Source organism: Bombina bombina, chromosome 3 (genome assembly GCF_027579735.1).
Source record: "Bombina bombina isolate aBomBom1 chromosome 3, aBomBom1.pri, whole genome shotgun sequence".
NCBI lineage: Eukaryota > Metazoa > Chordata > Amphibia > Anura > Bombinatoridae > Bombina > Bombina bombina.
In genome coordinates, this window is record NC_069501.1 from 467,454,047 (window position 1) to 467,471,702 (window position 17,656).

At 40.6% G+C, this 17,656-nt stretch overlaps 1 protein-coding gene across 10 annotated transcripts in view; it reads left to right on the forward strand.

Annotated features, from left to right (window-relative positions):
• The window catches only part of LOC128653444 (periphilin-1), a 168,240-nt gene that overhangs the window by 123,396 nt on the left and 27,188 nt on the right, over positions 1 to 17,656 (forward strand). For all 10 annotated transcript variants that reach the window (XM_053706736.1, XM_053706737.1, XM_053706738.1 and 7 more), the window contains one exon: positions 15,097 to 15,285. In XM_053706736.1, the coding sequence (XP_053562711.1) occupies positions 15,097 to 15,285 (189 nt within the window). The remainder of the gene's footprint in view (positions 1 to 15,096; positions 15,286 to 17,656) is intronic.

Here is a 17,656-nt window from a genome sequence, read left to right on the forward strand (position 1 = left end):
ATAACTGTATTTCACACTGGAAACAGGAGCAGAGTGTTTCAGAGTATCACTCTTAATGTGAAAGCACCAAATTGCAAACAAAGCTCCCAGATAAAGCAGGCTGCTGATTAAATGATTTATTTCAGCTGACAAGCAGGTGGAGCCAAAGTTGCAGCAAACAGAAAAACACAATATTCCTTTCCTGTGATCAAGCCATCTGGTGGCTTAGTGGTAAAACAACAGGCTGGGAAATAACAGCTGCAGAAATAGAGACAGGTCCCAGGTTCAATTCCAGGCTGAACCCTGACAGTACCCCCTCCTCAAGGACGACCTCTGGGCGGACTTGGCATTCTCATATAACTCCAAATCTTTGATGCGTACCAAAGTGCCATCAGAGGCATATGCACAATCAGAGGGTTTTTTCTTTTTTGAAGGGCTCTTCAGGAGAGGATTCTGGGGACTGGAATTAGTATAGAGGGCCCCAACAGGACTCATCTTTGGTTTCAGTGCAGTTCTAGGCTTGTAGGTTCTGGAGAGGTGGGTCTGAGGTAGAGGTGGTAAAGGACCTTTTGATCGCACAGCAGTTTGAAGCACTGTCCCTCCAGTGTCAGAATCAGTATCATCTTCAATGGTAGAATAGTTAGACATCTCCTCTGGAAAGCACAAAGATAAGAATGTAGCTGGATCTGGTAGGAGAATCTCTGGATTCATAGTACTAGGATTCTGTGGATGACATGTTAGCACTTCACAGGAATCAGAGTCTTTGAAAGGTGCAGTCCTAGGCTGATCAAATTGGGGATGTAAAATAGAACCCATACAGAGCTCATCTCCAGACGAATCTGAAGTGGGATCACAGTTTGACTTCCTCTCTGTAGCCTGTCCATTTGATAACTCAGGATTTAGTGGTGGAGACCGCGGAACAGACTTCTTTGGGGGTCTCACTGGACAATAGGATATTACATGCCCAGTAGCTCCACAATAAAAACATAAGCCATTATTTCTCCTTCTGGCCATTTCATCAGTGGTAAGAGGGGTTGAAATCCTCCTTTTAATTGATAAGGATACAGCCTTTGGGGTAGCGGGCACAGGAGTAGGAGTGCCTAAGCCAAAAAATTTTTTATTGAAAAAGTCTTTCAGGCTATCCTGTAAAGTCTAGAATCCCGCAGTGAAATCTTGGATAAGTGACTTCAATGCATCCGGAAGAGATTTTAGAAGTTGGTTAAGTTGTAGTAGATGAGAGTCTACAGACAAAATTCTCTCTGACACTTCAGTCAAAGAGTGAATCACCTCTGCAAGCTCCAATTTAAGGCTTTCACATTCTGTCATACTCTGCAAGGGAGCAGGTTCAGGAGTAAGGAGCTGTTGTGCAGAGGTGTCAGGTTTTGGGGTTAATGTTGTGTTTTGTCTGCGTGAGTCTTTCCTTTTAGGCATAATTAAACAGGTACAAGGTTTTAGGAAATAAACGAGATGGTTTTATTTATAGGATAAAGCAATGCAGAGATATGGAATTAGATAAGACAAAGTCTATAAGTTGTTGTATTAGGCAGGAATACAGTTCTTTATAATAACAGGCAGGATACTTGCATATGCTCTAGACTGGAACGGTGAAATTACATGCAGGAAAGCAGAGCTTTGTAATAACAAGCAGGATACTTGCATATGCTGTAGAACTGGAATGTGTAATTACACTCAGGAAGGCAGAGCTTTGTAATAACAAGCAGGATACTTGCATATGCTGTAGAACTGGTACTTTAAGGAAACTTGCATAAACTGCAAACTGGTACTTTGTAGAAACAAACAGGATATTTGCATAAGCTGCAATTGGAACTTTGTAGTATCAGGAAACAAGCAAGCAAAAGTACCTGAATCAGTCCTTAGGAAATAAAGTTTTAGGCAAGTTCAATTGCCAGGAATTCAGTCCAAAAATGAAACACAGTACCAAGGAATTATCCAGAAGAGAAGTCAGTAATTGAAACAGAAGCCAGGAACTAGGAAATCCAACATAACTGTATTTCACACTGGAAACAGGAGCAGAGAGTGTTTCAGAGTATCACTCTTAATGTGAAAGCACCAAATTGCAAACAAAGCTCCCAGATAAAACAGGCTGCTGATTAAATGATTTATTTCAGCTGACAAGCAGGTGGAGCCAGAGAGCCAAAGTTGCAGCAAACAGAAAAACACAATATTCCTTTCCTGTGATCAAGCCATCTGGTGGCTTAGTGGTAAAACAGGCTGGGAAATAACAGCTGCAGAAATAGAGACAGGTCCCAGGTTCAATTCCAGGCTGAACCCTGACAATGTTCCCATCCACAGGGATCATTACAAGTTTCTGAGGTTTGCATTTCTAGGCAAACACTTCCAGTTTGTGGCTCTTCCATTCAGTCTTGCCACTGCTCCCAGAATTTTTTCAAAGGTTCTGGTATCCCTGTTGTTGGTGCTCCGGTTGCGGGGCATTGCACTGGTGCCTTATCTAGATGACATTCTAGTGGACATTATGCAACTTGTAAGTATACTGCACCATATTTACTGGGCTTTAATACATACAACAAGCCTTTTTCTCTTTATTATCAGAGAAATCTACATTTTCCAGTGACCAGCGCCATCTACCATTGTTTTTTCTATCTGAATCATGAATGTTTAATTTTGACTAGGCTATCCCTTTAAGGTTCTTCAGCAGGCTCCGTTTGAGCCATGCATTCCTTAGATATTAAATTGTTATCTTGGAAGGTTTTGTTTCTTGTTGCTATTTCATCTGCTCGTAGAGTTTCAGAGCTCTCAGCATTACAGTAGGAGTCTCCTTGCCTTATTTTTCATTTGGATAAGGTAGTTTTGCGTACTAAGTTAGGGTTTTTCCCTAAAGTGGTTTCAGATCGATACATTAATCAGGAGATTGTTGTTCCTTTTTTTTATGTCCTAATCCTCCTCCTCATAAGGAACTTCTGCTGCACAACCTAGACGTGGTGCGTGCATTGAAATTCTATTTACAGGCGACTAAGCATTTTCGTTCATAAAAGGGAGAAAGAAAAAGGGTCATAGTATGGCACACTTGTGGGGAGATAATCAATGCAATTTATAAAATGTGTATAATGTAGTGATTTAAACTTAACATTTACATAATTCCTTATATTAAAAAGGGGTAGGGTTATCTACCACCAAGATTAAATATATAAAACCGTGTCAAAATGACAATGACACACAAGCTCCTCTCAAAAATCGGTACAGTGATCGGTCTGTTTCGATTGGCAGTCCCGCTTAGCAAAGTACTATGGTTGCTATTGTGTTAACAGACTACGTGGTAATATCTGTGTATCAGGCTAGGTAATCGCTATTACACTTTTTCAGGTTCAATTAGCATAGGTTATAGAGAGTAAACCATCTAGTGCATCCTGCACAATAATATTATTCTATACGTTCACAATATTAAAATGTGTTCCCAAGTGGTCTGACCGGTGTCATGCAATTCCTTATTGGTAATAAGTGTCCTAAGCACACTAGGTTCTATATTGTCAGTTACCTTGTTATAGCAGACAATTGTGCCAGCAGGCAAAACGACTACAGCTAAAGTTTAGGAAACTATAGGTACTAAAATAAGTACTATATAAATATCATGCCATTACCGTCAAGTGTATACAGGCTATTCGAGATAGATAGATTATAGCACTACCAAGTGCAGATGGTCATTAACCCAGAACCCATATAACACAGTCTGTTAGAACAAATGTTAGAGGAGCCAACACATAAAACTAACAATATCATTCAATTAATAAACTTAGTCCTATATTGAAGCAAATAGCAAATGCCTTAGAGGCCAACAATTAAGCTAAGGAATGAGAGCTAGCAAAGAGGAGCAGTATGAACGTCTGACGCGCGTTTCGCAACTGCTTTTTCAGAGGCGCCCGGATCCATCTCCACACACAGTATTTAAAGGATCATGGCCAATCCTGTGTCAGTTTGTATTTTTGCTTGACTAAGGATTTTCGTCAGTCTTCTGCTCTGTTTGTGGTTTTCTCGGGGAAACTCAAGGGGCAGAAGGCTACAGCTACTTCTCTCTCTTTGTGGCTTATGAGTATCATTCACTTGACTTATGAAACAATTGGACAGCAGCCGCCTGAGAGTTATGGCTCATTCTAAGAGGGCTGTTTCCTCTTCCTGGGCATTCAAAAATGAAGCTTCTGTGGAACAGATTTGCAAGGCTGCAACTTGGTCCTCTCTTCACACTTTTTCTAAATTCTATAAATTTGATACTTTTGCCTCGGCTGAGGCTTCTTTTGGGAGAAAGGTTCTTCAAGCAGTGGTGCCTTCTGTTTAGGTTCCCTGTTTTGTCCCTCCCTGATCATCTGTGTCCTCTAGCTTATGTATTGATTCCCAATACTAATTAGATGATCCGTAGACTCACTGTGTCATTAGAAAGAGAACAAAATTTATGCTTACCTGATAAATGTTATTTATTTCTCGATGGTGAGTCCACAGCCCGCCCTATTTTTAAGACAGGTTTTTTTGTTATGTTATAAACCTCAGACACCTCTGCACCTTGTTGGTTCCTTTCTCTCCTTTACTTCGGTCGAATGACTGGGGTTGGAGGGAAGGGAGGTGATATTTAACAGCTTTGCTGTGGTGCTCTGTAGCCTCCTGCTGGGCAGGAGTGATATTCCCAATAGTAATTAGATGATCCGTGGACTCACCATGTCAAGAAATAAATACATTTATCAAGCAAGCATACATTTTGTTTTTCCTTATTTTTAAATATTGTGCTGATTTTTCAGACTCCTAATTAAGCCTTAATGTTTTAGATGTCTACTGATGTCTACAGACTCCTGATTGTGTAATGGGTCTTTTCATATGCAGAGGAGGGGAGGGGGTTGTATCTGCTTCAGTATCTGTGCATATTCTTCTTTATAGTAGTTACTATTACATGCAGTTATATGAAAATTGGTTTAAACTATCCTCTTTTGTCTGTATACAAAGCACACAGTATTATATTGGTTCAATACCTGGACGATATCTTTTATAGGTTCCATCTTTACCTTTTAGCAATATCTTCCCCCAACAATCTATTGTTGTTCCTTTGCAAACACGGTTGGAAAATAAGCGTTCCAAAGAGCTCACTGTCAATGTTTCAGCATTAAATGTTCTTTACATCATTTGTCAAATTGCTCACTTTCAATTTGATACGTATATGATATTCTTTATTTATTTTTTAAAGAGGCTCTATGTATGGAATTATTAGGTCTGATAATTGGAGTATCAGATACCATTTTCTTTTCAGGGAGTGTTTATAGACTCAATTTCAATGAGACTTTCTTTGTCATATCAGAGGAGATCAAAGCTACAGATAGCATGTGTAAATCTACAGTCAATATCTAACCCTATGTGGCTCTATGTATGGAATTACATAGAGGTCTGATAATTGGAGTATCAAATGCCATTCTATTTTCCCATTGCTACATTAGGTCTCTTCAACTTTTCCATAGGACCCTGTTGGATCTTGGAACAAGGTCATCTCTATCATAGTGGACAGATCACCAATCCATTTCTCTAGGAGCAACTTTTGTCTGTCTAACAATGACAATTCTCACAACAGACGCAAGTTTCTCAGGTTGGGGTGCAGTATGGGAGTTAAGGCCAGTAATATGGAGTTTGGTCTCCTGAGGAGGTGAGGTTACCAATTAGTGCATTAGAACTCTGAGATCTTCAGAGCTGGGCTTTCCTGAAAGAAGAGATTTTTTTGTGTGCTTTCTATCAGACAATCTTCAAGCAGGAACACGCAGTTCCTAGTGATGATGGAGGTCTCTGAAATCCTATCTTGGGCAGAGAACAATTCTTTCTGTGATTTATTATCCTAGGTGTGAACAACTGGGAATTGGACTTTCTTCAGTCGACAATCACTTCATCCAGGGCAGTGGTCTCTCCATTTGGATGTCTTCATTCAGATTGTAGAGAAGTGGGGTCTGCCAGAGATAGACTAGATGGCTTCTCATTGAACAGCAAGCTTAACATATACTTTGCAAGATCTAAGAATCCTTAGGCAGAGTTTGTAGATGCTCTAATAACTTCCCTGTCTTTTTTTGTCTTGCATACATCTTCTACCAATTGTTCTGCTTCCAAGAGTGAAAGCTCAAGATCTTATCAGTAGTTCTTATTGTTCCAGCATTGCTAGTAAAGATGTGCAGCTTTCCTCCATGGTCTCTTCTTCTATGTCACATCTTTTGTCTCAGGATCTATTTTATCATCAGGGTCTTGTTGTGTTGTGTAACATGAAATGCATAATTGGTAACTAAAAAAATAAAAATTAAAGGGACACTGAACCCAAATTTTTTCTTTCGTGATTCAGATAGAGCATGCAATTTTAAGCAACTTTCTAATTTACTCCTCTTATCAATTTTCTTCGTACTCTTGTTATCTTTATTTGAAAAAGGCATCTAAGCTCATTTTTGGTTCAGGACCCTTTACAGCATTTGTTTATTGGTGGGTGAATTTATCCACCAATCAGCAAGAACAAACAAGGTTGTTCAACAAAAATGGGCCGGCATCTAAACTTACATTCTTGCTTTTCAAATAAAGATACCAAGAGAATGAAGAAAATTTGATAATAGGAGTAAATTTAGAAAGTTGCTTAAAATTGCATGCTCTATCTGAATCACAAAAGACAAAAATTGGGTTCAGTGTCCCTTTAAAGGATCAGTAAACACCTCGGAATTTCAAAACGTTTTGTGTTGTGCTGCTATGGAGTAACATATCAGCCAATTTGGGCTTAAAGGGACACTGAATCCAAATTTTTTATTTCATGATTCAGATAGAGCATGCACATTTAAGCAACTTTCTAATTTACTCCTATTAACAATTTTTCTTCGTTCTCTTGCTTTCTTTATTTGAAAAAGAAGGCATCTAAGCTATTTTTTGGTTCAGGACCATGGAAAGCACTTGTTTATTGGTGGGTGAATTTATCCACCATTCAGCAAGAACACCACAGTGTGTTCACCAAAAATGGGCCGGCATCTAAACTTACATTCTTGCATTTCAAATAAAGATACCAAGAGAATGAAGAAAATTTGATATTAGGAGTACATTAGAAAGTTGCTTAAAATTGCACACTCTATCTGAATCACGAAAGAAAAAATTTGGGTTCAGTGTCCCTTTAAGGGACATGACACCCAAATGTTGAAGCACTTGAAACTGATGCAGCAGAACTGTAAAAAGCTGACTAGAAAATATCACCTGAACAACATCTTGTAAAAAATGAAGATATTTACCTTAAAACTTCCTAAGTATTCACACCCCCACTGAAAAAAGACTTTAGACCCAGAACTTCCGATGGAGTATGCATGTAGCATGTGCAGACAGTCATGTTGATTCCCTTTTCTTTACTGTGAAATTTCATGAAATTTAACTGAAATCTCATGAGATCACAGTAAACCAATGCGTGAGGTCAGCACTGCTGATGCCGATTGGCTATTGGGGTGTTTGTGTTTTTTACTTGCATGCTTAACAGCAGCTCCAACTGCTCACTGTTGAGCTGAAGAAATTTTGAGGTAAAATATCTTCCCTTTTTACATAGAGATGTTCAGGTGATATTTTCTTGTCGGCTTTTTACTGATATGCTGCATCACTTTTAAGTGATTTAGAATATTAGTATTATGTCCCTTTAAGTCTGCACTCAAGGCTAGTCACTGTCATAAAGTTAGTATACAATACATTGTTTTGCTGTTGTTCTCTGATAAAGCCAATTAGGGAAATATATGTGGCCTTGATGAGTCAGCAGGGTGCATTTCAAGTTCTATGAATTAGAAATTGCTCCATTTTCAACGCTAAATTACATGTAAAGAGGGTGAAAAAATTATGAAAATGTAAAGTGTTTTTATTATTTATTTTGTCCCCTTTCATGTATGTTACAAAGCTGTTTACTACACATAACTAACCATATTATATAAAAATTTCAAGGTGTTAATTGTCCCTTTAATTAGTATATTAAACTATAATAATTTCTATCATGCATATGAAAAAGTGATATTCAAACATAACATTTTTCTTTCCTTTTAAAATGAAAGTAAAAATTAAACTTCTTATGGTCCTGACAGCATGCAATTTTACGAGATTGTAATTTTTCTTCTGTTATTGAGTTTTTACTTTGTTCTTTTGGTGTCCTTTGTTGCAAAGCATACCTAGATAGGCTCAGGAGCAACAATGCACTACTGGGAGTTAGATACAAGGTAATTACTATTACCAATGAGCAGCTAAGCCTCTGTAGACTGCCTCTTTATCTCAGATCTTTTAACGGACTTGCATTTCAGGCAATTTTTGCTTACACACGTGAAGTTATTTAAGAGTCTCAGCACTATGTTAATTATATGAAACATATGAACTAACTAACTAACATGAACTAACGCCCTCTAGCTGTCAAATGCATTCCGATAAGAGGCGGCTTTCAAAGGCTTAGAAATTAGCGTATGAGCCTACCTAGGTTAGACTTTTCAACTAAGAATTCCAAAAGAACAAAGCAAATTTGATGATAAAAGTAAATTAATTTAAAAAAATAAATAAAAATTAAATTTCTCCAACATAGGTGTGTCCGGTCCACGGCGTCATCCTTACTTGTGGGATATTCTCTTCCCCAACAGGAAATGGCAAAGAGCCCAGCAAAGCTGGTCACATGATCCCTCCTAGGCTCCGCCTACCCCAGTCATTCTCTTTGCCGTTGTACAGGCAACATCTCCACGGAGATGGCTTAGAGTTTTTTTAGTGTTTAACTGTAGTTTTTCATTATTCAATCAAGAGTTTGTTATTTTCAAATAGTGCTGGTACGTACTATTTACTCAGAAACAGAAAAGAGATGAAGAATTCTGTTTGTATGAGGAAAATGATTTTAGCAACCGTAACTAAAATCCATGGCTGTTCCACACAGGACTGTTGAGAGCATTAACTTCAGTTGGGGGAACAGTTTGCAGTCTTTGCTGCTTGAGGTATGACACATTCTAACAAGACGATGTAATGCTGGAAGCTGTCATTTTCCCTATGGGATCCGGTAAGCCATGTTTATTACGATTGTAAATAAGGGCTTCACAAGGGCTTATTTAGACTGTAGACATTTTTTGGGCTAAATCGATTGATATTAACACTTATTTAGCCTTGAGGAATCATTTATTCTGGGTATTTTGATATAATAATATCGGCAGGCACTGTTTTAGACACCTTATTCTTTAGGGGCTTTCCCAAAGCATAGGCAGAGTCTCATTTTCGCGCCGGTGTTGCGCACTTGTTTTTGACATGCAGTCGCATGTGAGAGGAGCTCTGATACTTATAAAAGACTTCTGAAGGCATCATTTGGTATCGTATTCCCCTTGGGTTTGGTTGGGTCTCAGCAAAGCAGATACCAGGGACTGTTAAGGGGTTAAAGCTTAAAACGGCTCCGGTTCCGTTATTTTAAGGGTTAAAGCTTCCAAAATTGGTGTGCAATATTTTCAAGGCTTTAAGACACTGTGGTGAAAGTTTGGTGAATTTTGAACAATTCCTTCATGTTTTTTCGCAATTGCAGTAATAAAGTGTGTTCAGTTTAAAATTTAAAGTGACAGTAACGGTTTTATTTCAAAACGTTTTTTGTACTTTCTTATCAAGTTTATGCCTGTTTAACATGTCTGAACTACCAGATAGACTGTGTTCTGAATGTGGGGAAGCCAGAATTCCTATTCATTTAAATAAATGTGATTTATGTGATAATGACAATGATGCCCAAGATGATTCCTCAAGTGAGGGGAGTAAGCATGGTACTGCATCATTCCCTCCTTCGTCTACACGAGTCTTGCCCACTCAGGAGGCCCCTAGTACATCTAGCGCGCCAATACTCCTTACTATGCAACAATTAACGGCTGTAATGGATAATTCTGTCAAAAACATTTTAGCCAAAATGAACCCTGTTCAGCGTAAGCGTGGATGCTCTGTTTTAGTTACTGAAGAGCATGACGACGCTGATATTAATATCTCTGAAGGGCCCCTAACCCAATCTGAGGGGGCCAGGGAGGTTTTGTCTGAGGGAGAAATTACTGATTTAGGGAATATTTCTCAGCAGGCTGAATCTGATGTGATTACTTTTAAATTTAAATTGGAACATCTCCGCATTTTGCTTAAGGAGGTATTATCCACTCTGGATGATTGTGAAAATTTGGTCATCCCAGAGAAACTATGTAAAATGGACAAGTTCCTAGAGGTGCCGGGGCTCCCAGAAGCTTTTCCTATACCCAAGCGGGTGGCGGACATTGTTAATAAAGAATTCTGGGTTTGCTATTGTGGCGCGCAGAGCGCTTTGGTTGAAATCTTGGTCGGCTGATGCGTCTTCCAAGAACAAGCTACTAAACATTCCTTTCAAGGGGAAAACGCTGTTTGGTCCTGACTTGAAAGAGATTATCTCTGATATCACTGGGGGTAAAGGCCATGCCCTTCCTCAGGATCGGCCTTTCAAGGCAAAAAATAGACCTAATTTTCGTCCCTTTCGTAAAAACGGACCAGCCCAAGGTGCTACGTCCTCTAAGCAAGAAGGTTATACTTCCCAGGCCAAGCCAGCTTGGAGACCAATGCAAGGCTGGAACAAGGGAAAGCAGGCAAAGAAACCTGCCACTGCTACCAAGACAGCATGAAATATCGGCCCCCGATCCGGGACCGGATCTGGTGGGGGGCAGACTCTCTCTCTTCGCTCAGGCTTGGGCAAGAGATGTTCTGGATCCTTGGGCGCTAGAAATAGTCTCCCAGGGTTATCTTCTGGAATTCAAGGGACTTCCCCCAAGGGGAAGGTTCCACAGGTCTCAGTTGTCTTCAGACCACATAAAGAGACAGGCGTTCTTACTTTGCGTAGAAGACCTGTTAAAAATGGGAGTGATTCATCCTGTTCCATTGAGAGAACAAGGGATGGGGTTCTACTCCAATCTGTTCATAGTTCCCAAAAAAGAGGGAACATTCAGACCAATCCTAGATCTCAAGATCTTAAACAAATTTCTCAAGGTCCCATCTTTCAAGATGGAAACCATTCGAACTATCCTTCCTTCCATCCAGGAAGGTCAATTCATGACCACGGTGGATTTAAAGGATGCGTATCTACATATTCCTATCCACAAGGAACATCATCGGTTCCTAAGGTTTGCATTCCTGGACAAACATTACCAGTTCGTGGCGCTTCCTTTCGGATTAGCCACTGCTCCAAGGATTTTCACAAAGGTACTAGGGTCCCTTCTAGCTGTGCTAAGACCAAGGGGCATTGCAGTAGTACCTTACCTGGACGACATTCTGATTCAAGCGTCGTCCCTCCCTCGAGCAAAGGCTCACACGGACATCGTCCTGGCCTTTCTCAGATCGCACGGCTGGAAAGTGAACGTGGAAAAGAGTTCTCTATCCCCGTCAACAAGGGTTCCCTTCTTGGGAACAATTATAGACTCCTCAGAAATGAGGATTTTTCTAACAGAGGCCAGAAAGACAAAGCTCCTGGACTCTTGTCGAATACTTCATTCCGTTCCTCTTCCTTCCGTAGCTCAGTGCATGGAAGTGATCGGGTTGATGGTAGCGGCAATGGACATAGTTCCTTTTGCGCGCATTCATCTAAGACCTTACAACTGTGCATGCTCAGTCAGTGGAATGGGGACTATACAGACTTGTCTCCAAAGATACAAGTAAATCAGAGGACCAGAGACTCACTCCGTTGGTGGCTGTCCCTGGACAACCTGTCACGAGGGATGACATTCCACAGACCAGAGTGGGTCATTGTCACGACCGACGCCAGTCTGATGGGCTGGGGCGCGGTCTGGGGATCCCTGAAAGCTCAGGGTCTTTGGTCTCGGGAAGAATCTCTTCTACCGATAAATATTCTGGAACTGAGAGCGATATTCAATGCTCTCAAGGCTTGGCCTCAGCTAGCGAGGACCAAGTTCATACGGTTTCAATCAGACAACATGACGACTGTTGCGTACATCAACCATCAGGGGGGAACAAGGAGTTCCCTAGCGATGGAAGAAGTGACCAAGATCATTCTATGGGCGGAGTCTCACTCCTGCCACCTGTCTGCTATCCACATCCCGGGAGTGGAAAATTGGGAAGCGGATTTTCTGAGTCGTCAGACATTGCATCCGGGGGAGTGGGAACTCCATCCGGAAATCTTTGCCCAAGTCACTCAACTTTGGGGCATTCCAGACATGGATCTGATGGCCTCTCGTCAGAACTTCAAAGTTCCTTGCTACGGGTCCAGATCCAGGGATCCCAAGGCGGCTCTAGTGGATGCACTAGTAGCACCTTGGACCTTCAAACTAGCTTATGTGTTCCCGCCGTTTCCTCTCATCCCCAGGCTGGTAGCCAGGATCAATCAGGAGAGGGCGTCGGTGATCTTGATAGCTCCTGCGTGGCCACGCAGGACTTGGTATGCAGATCTGGTGAATATGTCATCGGCTCCACCTTGGAAGCTACCTTTGAGACGAGACCTTCTTGTTCAGGGTCCGTTCGAACATCCGAATCTGGTTTCACTCCAGCTGACTGCTTGGAGATTGAACGCTTGATTTTATCGAAGCGAGGTTTCTCAGATTCTGTTATCGATACTCTTGTTCAGGCCAGAAAGCCTGTAACTAGAAAGATTTACCATAAGATTTGGAAAAAATATATCTGTTGGTGGGAATCTAAAGGATTCCCTTGGGACAAGGTTAAGATTCCTAGGATTCTATCCTTCCTTCAAGAAGGATTGGAAAAAGGATTATCGGCGAGTTCCCTGAAGGGACAGATTTCTGCCTTGTCGGTGTTACTTCACAAAAAACTGGCAGCTGTGCCAGATGTTCAAGCCTTTGTTCAGGCTCTGGTTAGAATCAAGCCTGTTTACAAACCTTTGACTCCTCCTTGGAGTCTCAATTTAGTTCTTTCAGTTCTTCAGGGGGTTCCGTTTGAACCCTTACATTCCGTTGATATTAAGTTATTATCTTGGAAAGTTTTGTTTTTAGTTGCAATTTCTTCTGCTAGAAGAGTTTCAGAATTATCTGCTCTGCAGTGTTCTCCTCCTTATCTGGTGTTCCATGCAGATAAGGTGGTTTTACGTACTAAACCTGGTTTTCTTCCAAAAGTTGTTTCTAACAAAAACATTAACCAGGAGATTATCGTACCTTCTCTGTGTCCGAAACCAGTTTCAAAGAAGGAACGCTTGTTGCACAATTTGGATGTTGTTCGCGCTCTAAAATTCTATTTAGATGCTACAAAGGATTTTAGACAAACATCTTCCCTGTTTGTTGTTTATTCAGGTAAAAGGAGAGGTCAAAAAGCAACTTCTACCTCTCTCTCTTTTTGGATTAAAAGCATCATCAGATTGGCTTACGAGACTGCCGGACGGCAGCCTCCCGAAAGAATCACAGCTCATTCCACTAGGGCTGTGGCTTCCACATGGGCCTTCAAGAACGAGGCTTCTGTTGATCAGATATGTAGGGCAGCGACTTGGTCTTCACTGCACACTTTTACCAAATTTTACAAGTTTGATACTTTTGCTTCTTCTGAGGCTATTTTTGGGAGAAAGGTTTTGCAAGCCGTGGTGCCTTCCATTTAGGTGACCTGATTTGCTCCCTCCCTTCATCCGTGTCCTAAAGCTTTGGTATTGGTTCCCACAAGTAAGGATGACGCCGTGGACCGGACACACCAATGTTGGAGAAAACAGAATTTATGTTTAACTGATAAATTTCTTTCTCCAACGGTGTGTCCGGTCCACGGCCCGCCCTGGTTTTTTAATCAGGTCTGATAATTTATTTTCTTTAACTACAGTCACCACGGTACCATATGGTTTCTCCTATGCTATTATTCCTCCTTAACGTCGGTCGAATGACTGGGGTAGGCGGAGCCTAGGAGGGATCATGTGACCAGCTTTGCTGGGCTCTTTGCCATTTCCTGTTGGGGAAGAGAATATCCCACAAGTAAGGATGACGCCGTGGACCGGACACACCGTTGGAGAAAGAAATTTATCAGGTAAACATAAATTCTGTTTTTAAATTACTTGCCCTATCTGAATCATGAAAGTTTAATTTGGACTTTACTATCCCTTTAACTATGTATTAAAGGGACAGTATACGTTTTATACAATGTCAGCATAAGAATTATAAAATGCTTATTTGTTTAAACTGAAAAACTGTGGCTGCCTGCTTAAAAAAAATAAAAATCTTAAAACACAATCTGGGGGTTCTCCATGCCACACACAGAGTAGTTTTTTCTTCTCTAAAGAGGCAGGGCGATGCTGTCAATCAAAATGCAACAGCCTGCCCTATATCCTTTCTTACAGCAAGTTGACAGTGTAGATGCGTATGCGCTCTCCTTTATAAAGAGTGGACCACAATGCACTGCTTATAGTGGATGGATGACTGCAAGTTGTCCTTATGCTCAAACCTAGCAGTAAGTGGCCCTCACTCGATCTGTGTAAGCGGCTGATCGTTATCTGGTTGGATGAAAAATCTGTATACAGAAAGTAGCTTGTTCTATGGCAAGTTACCACCCAGGAACAGCCTCTTTTAGCCCAATTGTGTTTTCACAAAGGAGAACTTTCTTGAAGTCTGATCCCGCAAACTAAGTTCAGTCCAACCATGAAATACCAGGCAATTCTACTCTGAACAAGAAAAATGGATGACACGTCTACCTCGGTAAAGAATGATTAAAACCTTGGATTCCTTGGGCGGCCAGGAAAGCCCGCAGATAGTATATAAAGATTATTATTATTATTTTTTTTTTTACAGGCTGCCACAGTGTTTCAGCTTATGATCTTTATAATTATTATGCTGACAACTTAATTTTTTAAATAGCACACATGAAATGATTATCTTCCCTTTTAACCCGTTTTCAGGCACAGACTTATACGCAAGCTGTAATATGATAATATTCTAACACATTAATGCATTTTCTTTTTGCAGATTTATGTCCCTTTAAGGCTATTTATTTTGATTTTTAAACTAACAGCACAATACTGGTCTAAGGGATATCTTCTTATTGGCTGAGAAGTAAAACTCCCACAATTCTATTGGAACTTTTTTTTTTTTAATTTTAAAATGCTGTTTTCAACATACAATGTCCCTTTAAATCCCCACTGGAACTGTATCTGTGGCTTTTATATAATTTCTCCTCTGTGTCTTGCAGGAAATTCTTCCAGCTCCACTGTCTCCTAAGAAAGAGGATGTTGCAGAGGAGATCAATGCTGTCAAAAGGCCGTTTACTGAAGAGTGTGATAACAGTGCAAGCGAGAACGAGAGAGAGGGAAAAAGAGTGCGCACCGATTGGGAGCCAGATAGCTGTACTACTGAAAAGGCTGTCCAGATCCCCCTATTGGTATAAACAATTCTGTCTAAATTCATAAGGAAAAAAACATAATAATATCCATAATGAAGCATTTCATTTGCATTTCAGGGACATACAACTCGAAACACCTCTTTGTATTTATTTCTAATGACACGGTGAGTCCACGGATCATCTAATTGCTATTGGGAATATCACTCCTGCCCAGCAGGAGGCTACAGAGCACCACAGCAAAGCTGTTAAATATCACCTCCCTTCCCTCCAACCCCAGTCATTCTGTTTGCCTACGTTAGAACAAGGAAGTAGTAAAATTTAGGTGTTGGAAAGAAGATTCTTCAAGCAAGATTTTATTATTTTTCAGCAGTGCAAGATTGTTCTGCTTTGTCCTAGGGTGTAGCCGTAGTCCATATCAGTCTCTTTAGTAGAGCAGTGGTGGCTTTCAAGCAATGGGAACTTGTGGGGTACAATCCTCACTGCGCCTCCCATGTATTAATGCTGCCCTATCCGTGCAAACCTGAGTAAGATTACTCAGTCTTTGTTTTTTTTTTTTTTTTTTTTTTCAAAAGTAATTTTTATTTTAAGATAAACTTGTTAATAACAATAACATGTTAGACAGTTTCTTGTATATACATAGGTCTTTCTGAAATCACAGTGAGAATGCCATCATAAGCAAACACAGGTCATATCATACACCCGCAAGGGTTTTTCAGTTTACATAAACATATTAAAAAGGACATTACATTTTGACCGACCTTAATTATAGTGATTAGTAGAATACAATAATCATAGGTATTAACTCAACATTGTAGTAATTTCAACAAGTCAGTCTAGGGAAAACCATTACCATGCTTCTCTCAGTGACCCGACGGATCAATTCCAATGTGCATCTCCAGGCGGGGCAAGCCGCCCCAGAAGAAATAGGAGCAGTAGAAAGAAAGGGCTGGGGTAGGGAAAGTAGGTTGCATATTATGAGAAGAGAGGGTGGAGGATAGGGGAACAGAAAAAGGGAGGGGAGAGAGCATGGGTCAGTGATTGCAGATAAAAGAGAGCAGATGGGGGGGTCTGTAACAAAAGTCAGGGTCCGCCCATCTATCTAGAGTTTTCTTGGTAATGAAACCAAGGTTCCCAGATCTGCCAGTAGAGATCTTCTTTATCCATATTGAAGTAGAAACCCTGTTCCATCTTGGCATATGTCTGTATTATGGAGGTAATAGCTGCAATGTCTGGGGGCAGCGTCTGTTTCCAAGCTCTCGCTATCGCCAACTTAGTGGCCGCGAGAACAAAAATTAATAGTTTAGACAGGGGGGCCAGAATATGTCTCGGGAATATGTGTAGTAGAGCTATATCAGACTCAGTCTTTGTTTTTATCCACAGGTCCTTGTAAGGGAACTGGCCTCTCAAACCTAGTGAGCTGCCGTGCTACCTGGCAGAAATCTAAAGGTAAGTGCTAACTTTATTTTTTCTGGGACACATTGCAGAAAATAAAAGGATGGCACTTTAAAATATGATTGTGGGACAAGAGACATTCCCTTATTGCTAAGGGGATCATTTTATTATTGGCAGCAATAGCAGGCACTGGGGACGAAGAGATTTATGGCTCAGTAGGTGGTGTTATTATTATTGCTTTACTCCCTTCGGCTTTAGTAATACATTTAGCCGAACGGGAGGTTAACGTTGTAACGCCCACGATGGACGGGGTTAGCCGAGACGGCATTTTCTGTTGCGCGCCTTTTTTCCCTATACTTACTGTGTTCTGGAGAGGAGAAATAGCTTTGTCACAGACATTAGCAGATGTGCGGTTACCGGTCTACATTTTACAGAAAAATAGTCAGTTTTTTCTAGCAGAATATTCACTCCGTTTTCAGTCAGGCAGGTAAGCACCTCAGCAAAGCTAAGCTGAGGTGTAAAGGTTGTCCGGAGTGGTTTTTATTGCAGAAAAATAAAGCAGTTTTGTTTTAAAATATAAAGGAACAGTAAAGTTTTTTTTTTGTGGGGCATTTTCTAAATAAAATATATCCGTTTGTTTATCTATTTATTCTGTTTATTGGTGAATAAAGATTGACCAAGAGGCCCTGCAAGATGTTACATGTTCTTTGTTTTGATGCTAATGTGGAACCACCAATCCCTTTCTGTTCCTTATGTATTGAGAGAACTTTACATTACAGGGATAGACTTTTTCCTGAGCCAACATTGTCTAAGGCAGATGCTGTTCAGGAGTCTTCTGACAATGTTCAAGATATGCCGCAGCTTTCTCCTCAAGCGTCTCAAAATTTATCGTCCACACAGCTAGTGCCTGGCACTTCCTCTATTACTCCACCTGTAGTTACTTTGCAAGACATCGCTTCTCTCATGTCCTCAGCGGTATCTGATGCGTTGTCTGCTTTTCCCATGCTGCAGGGAAAGT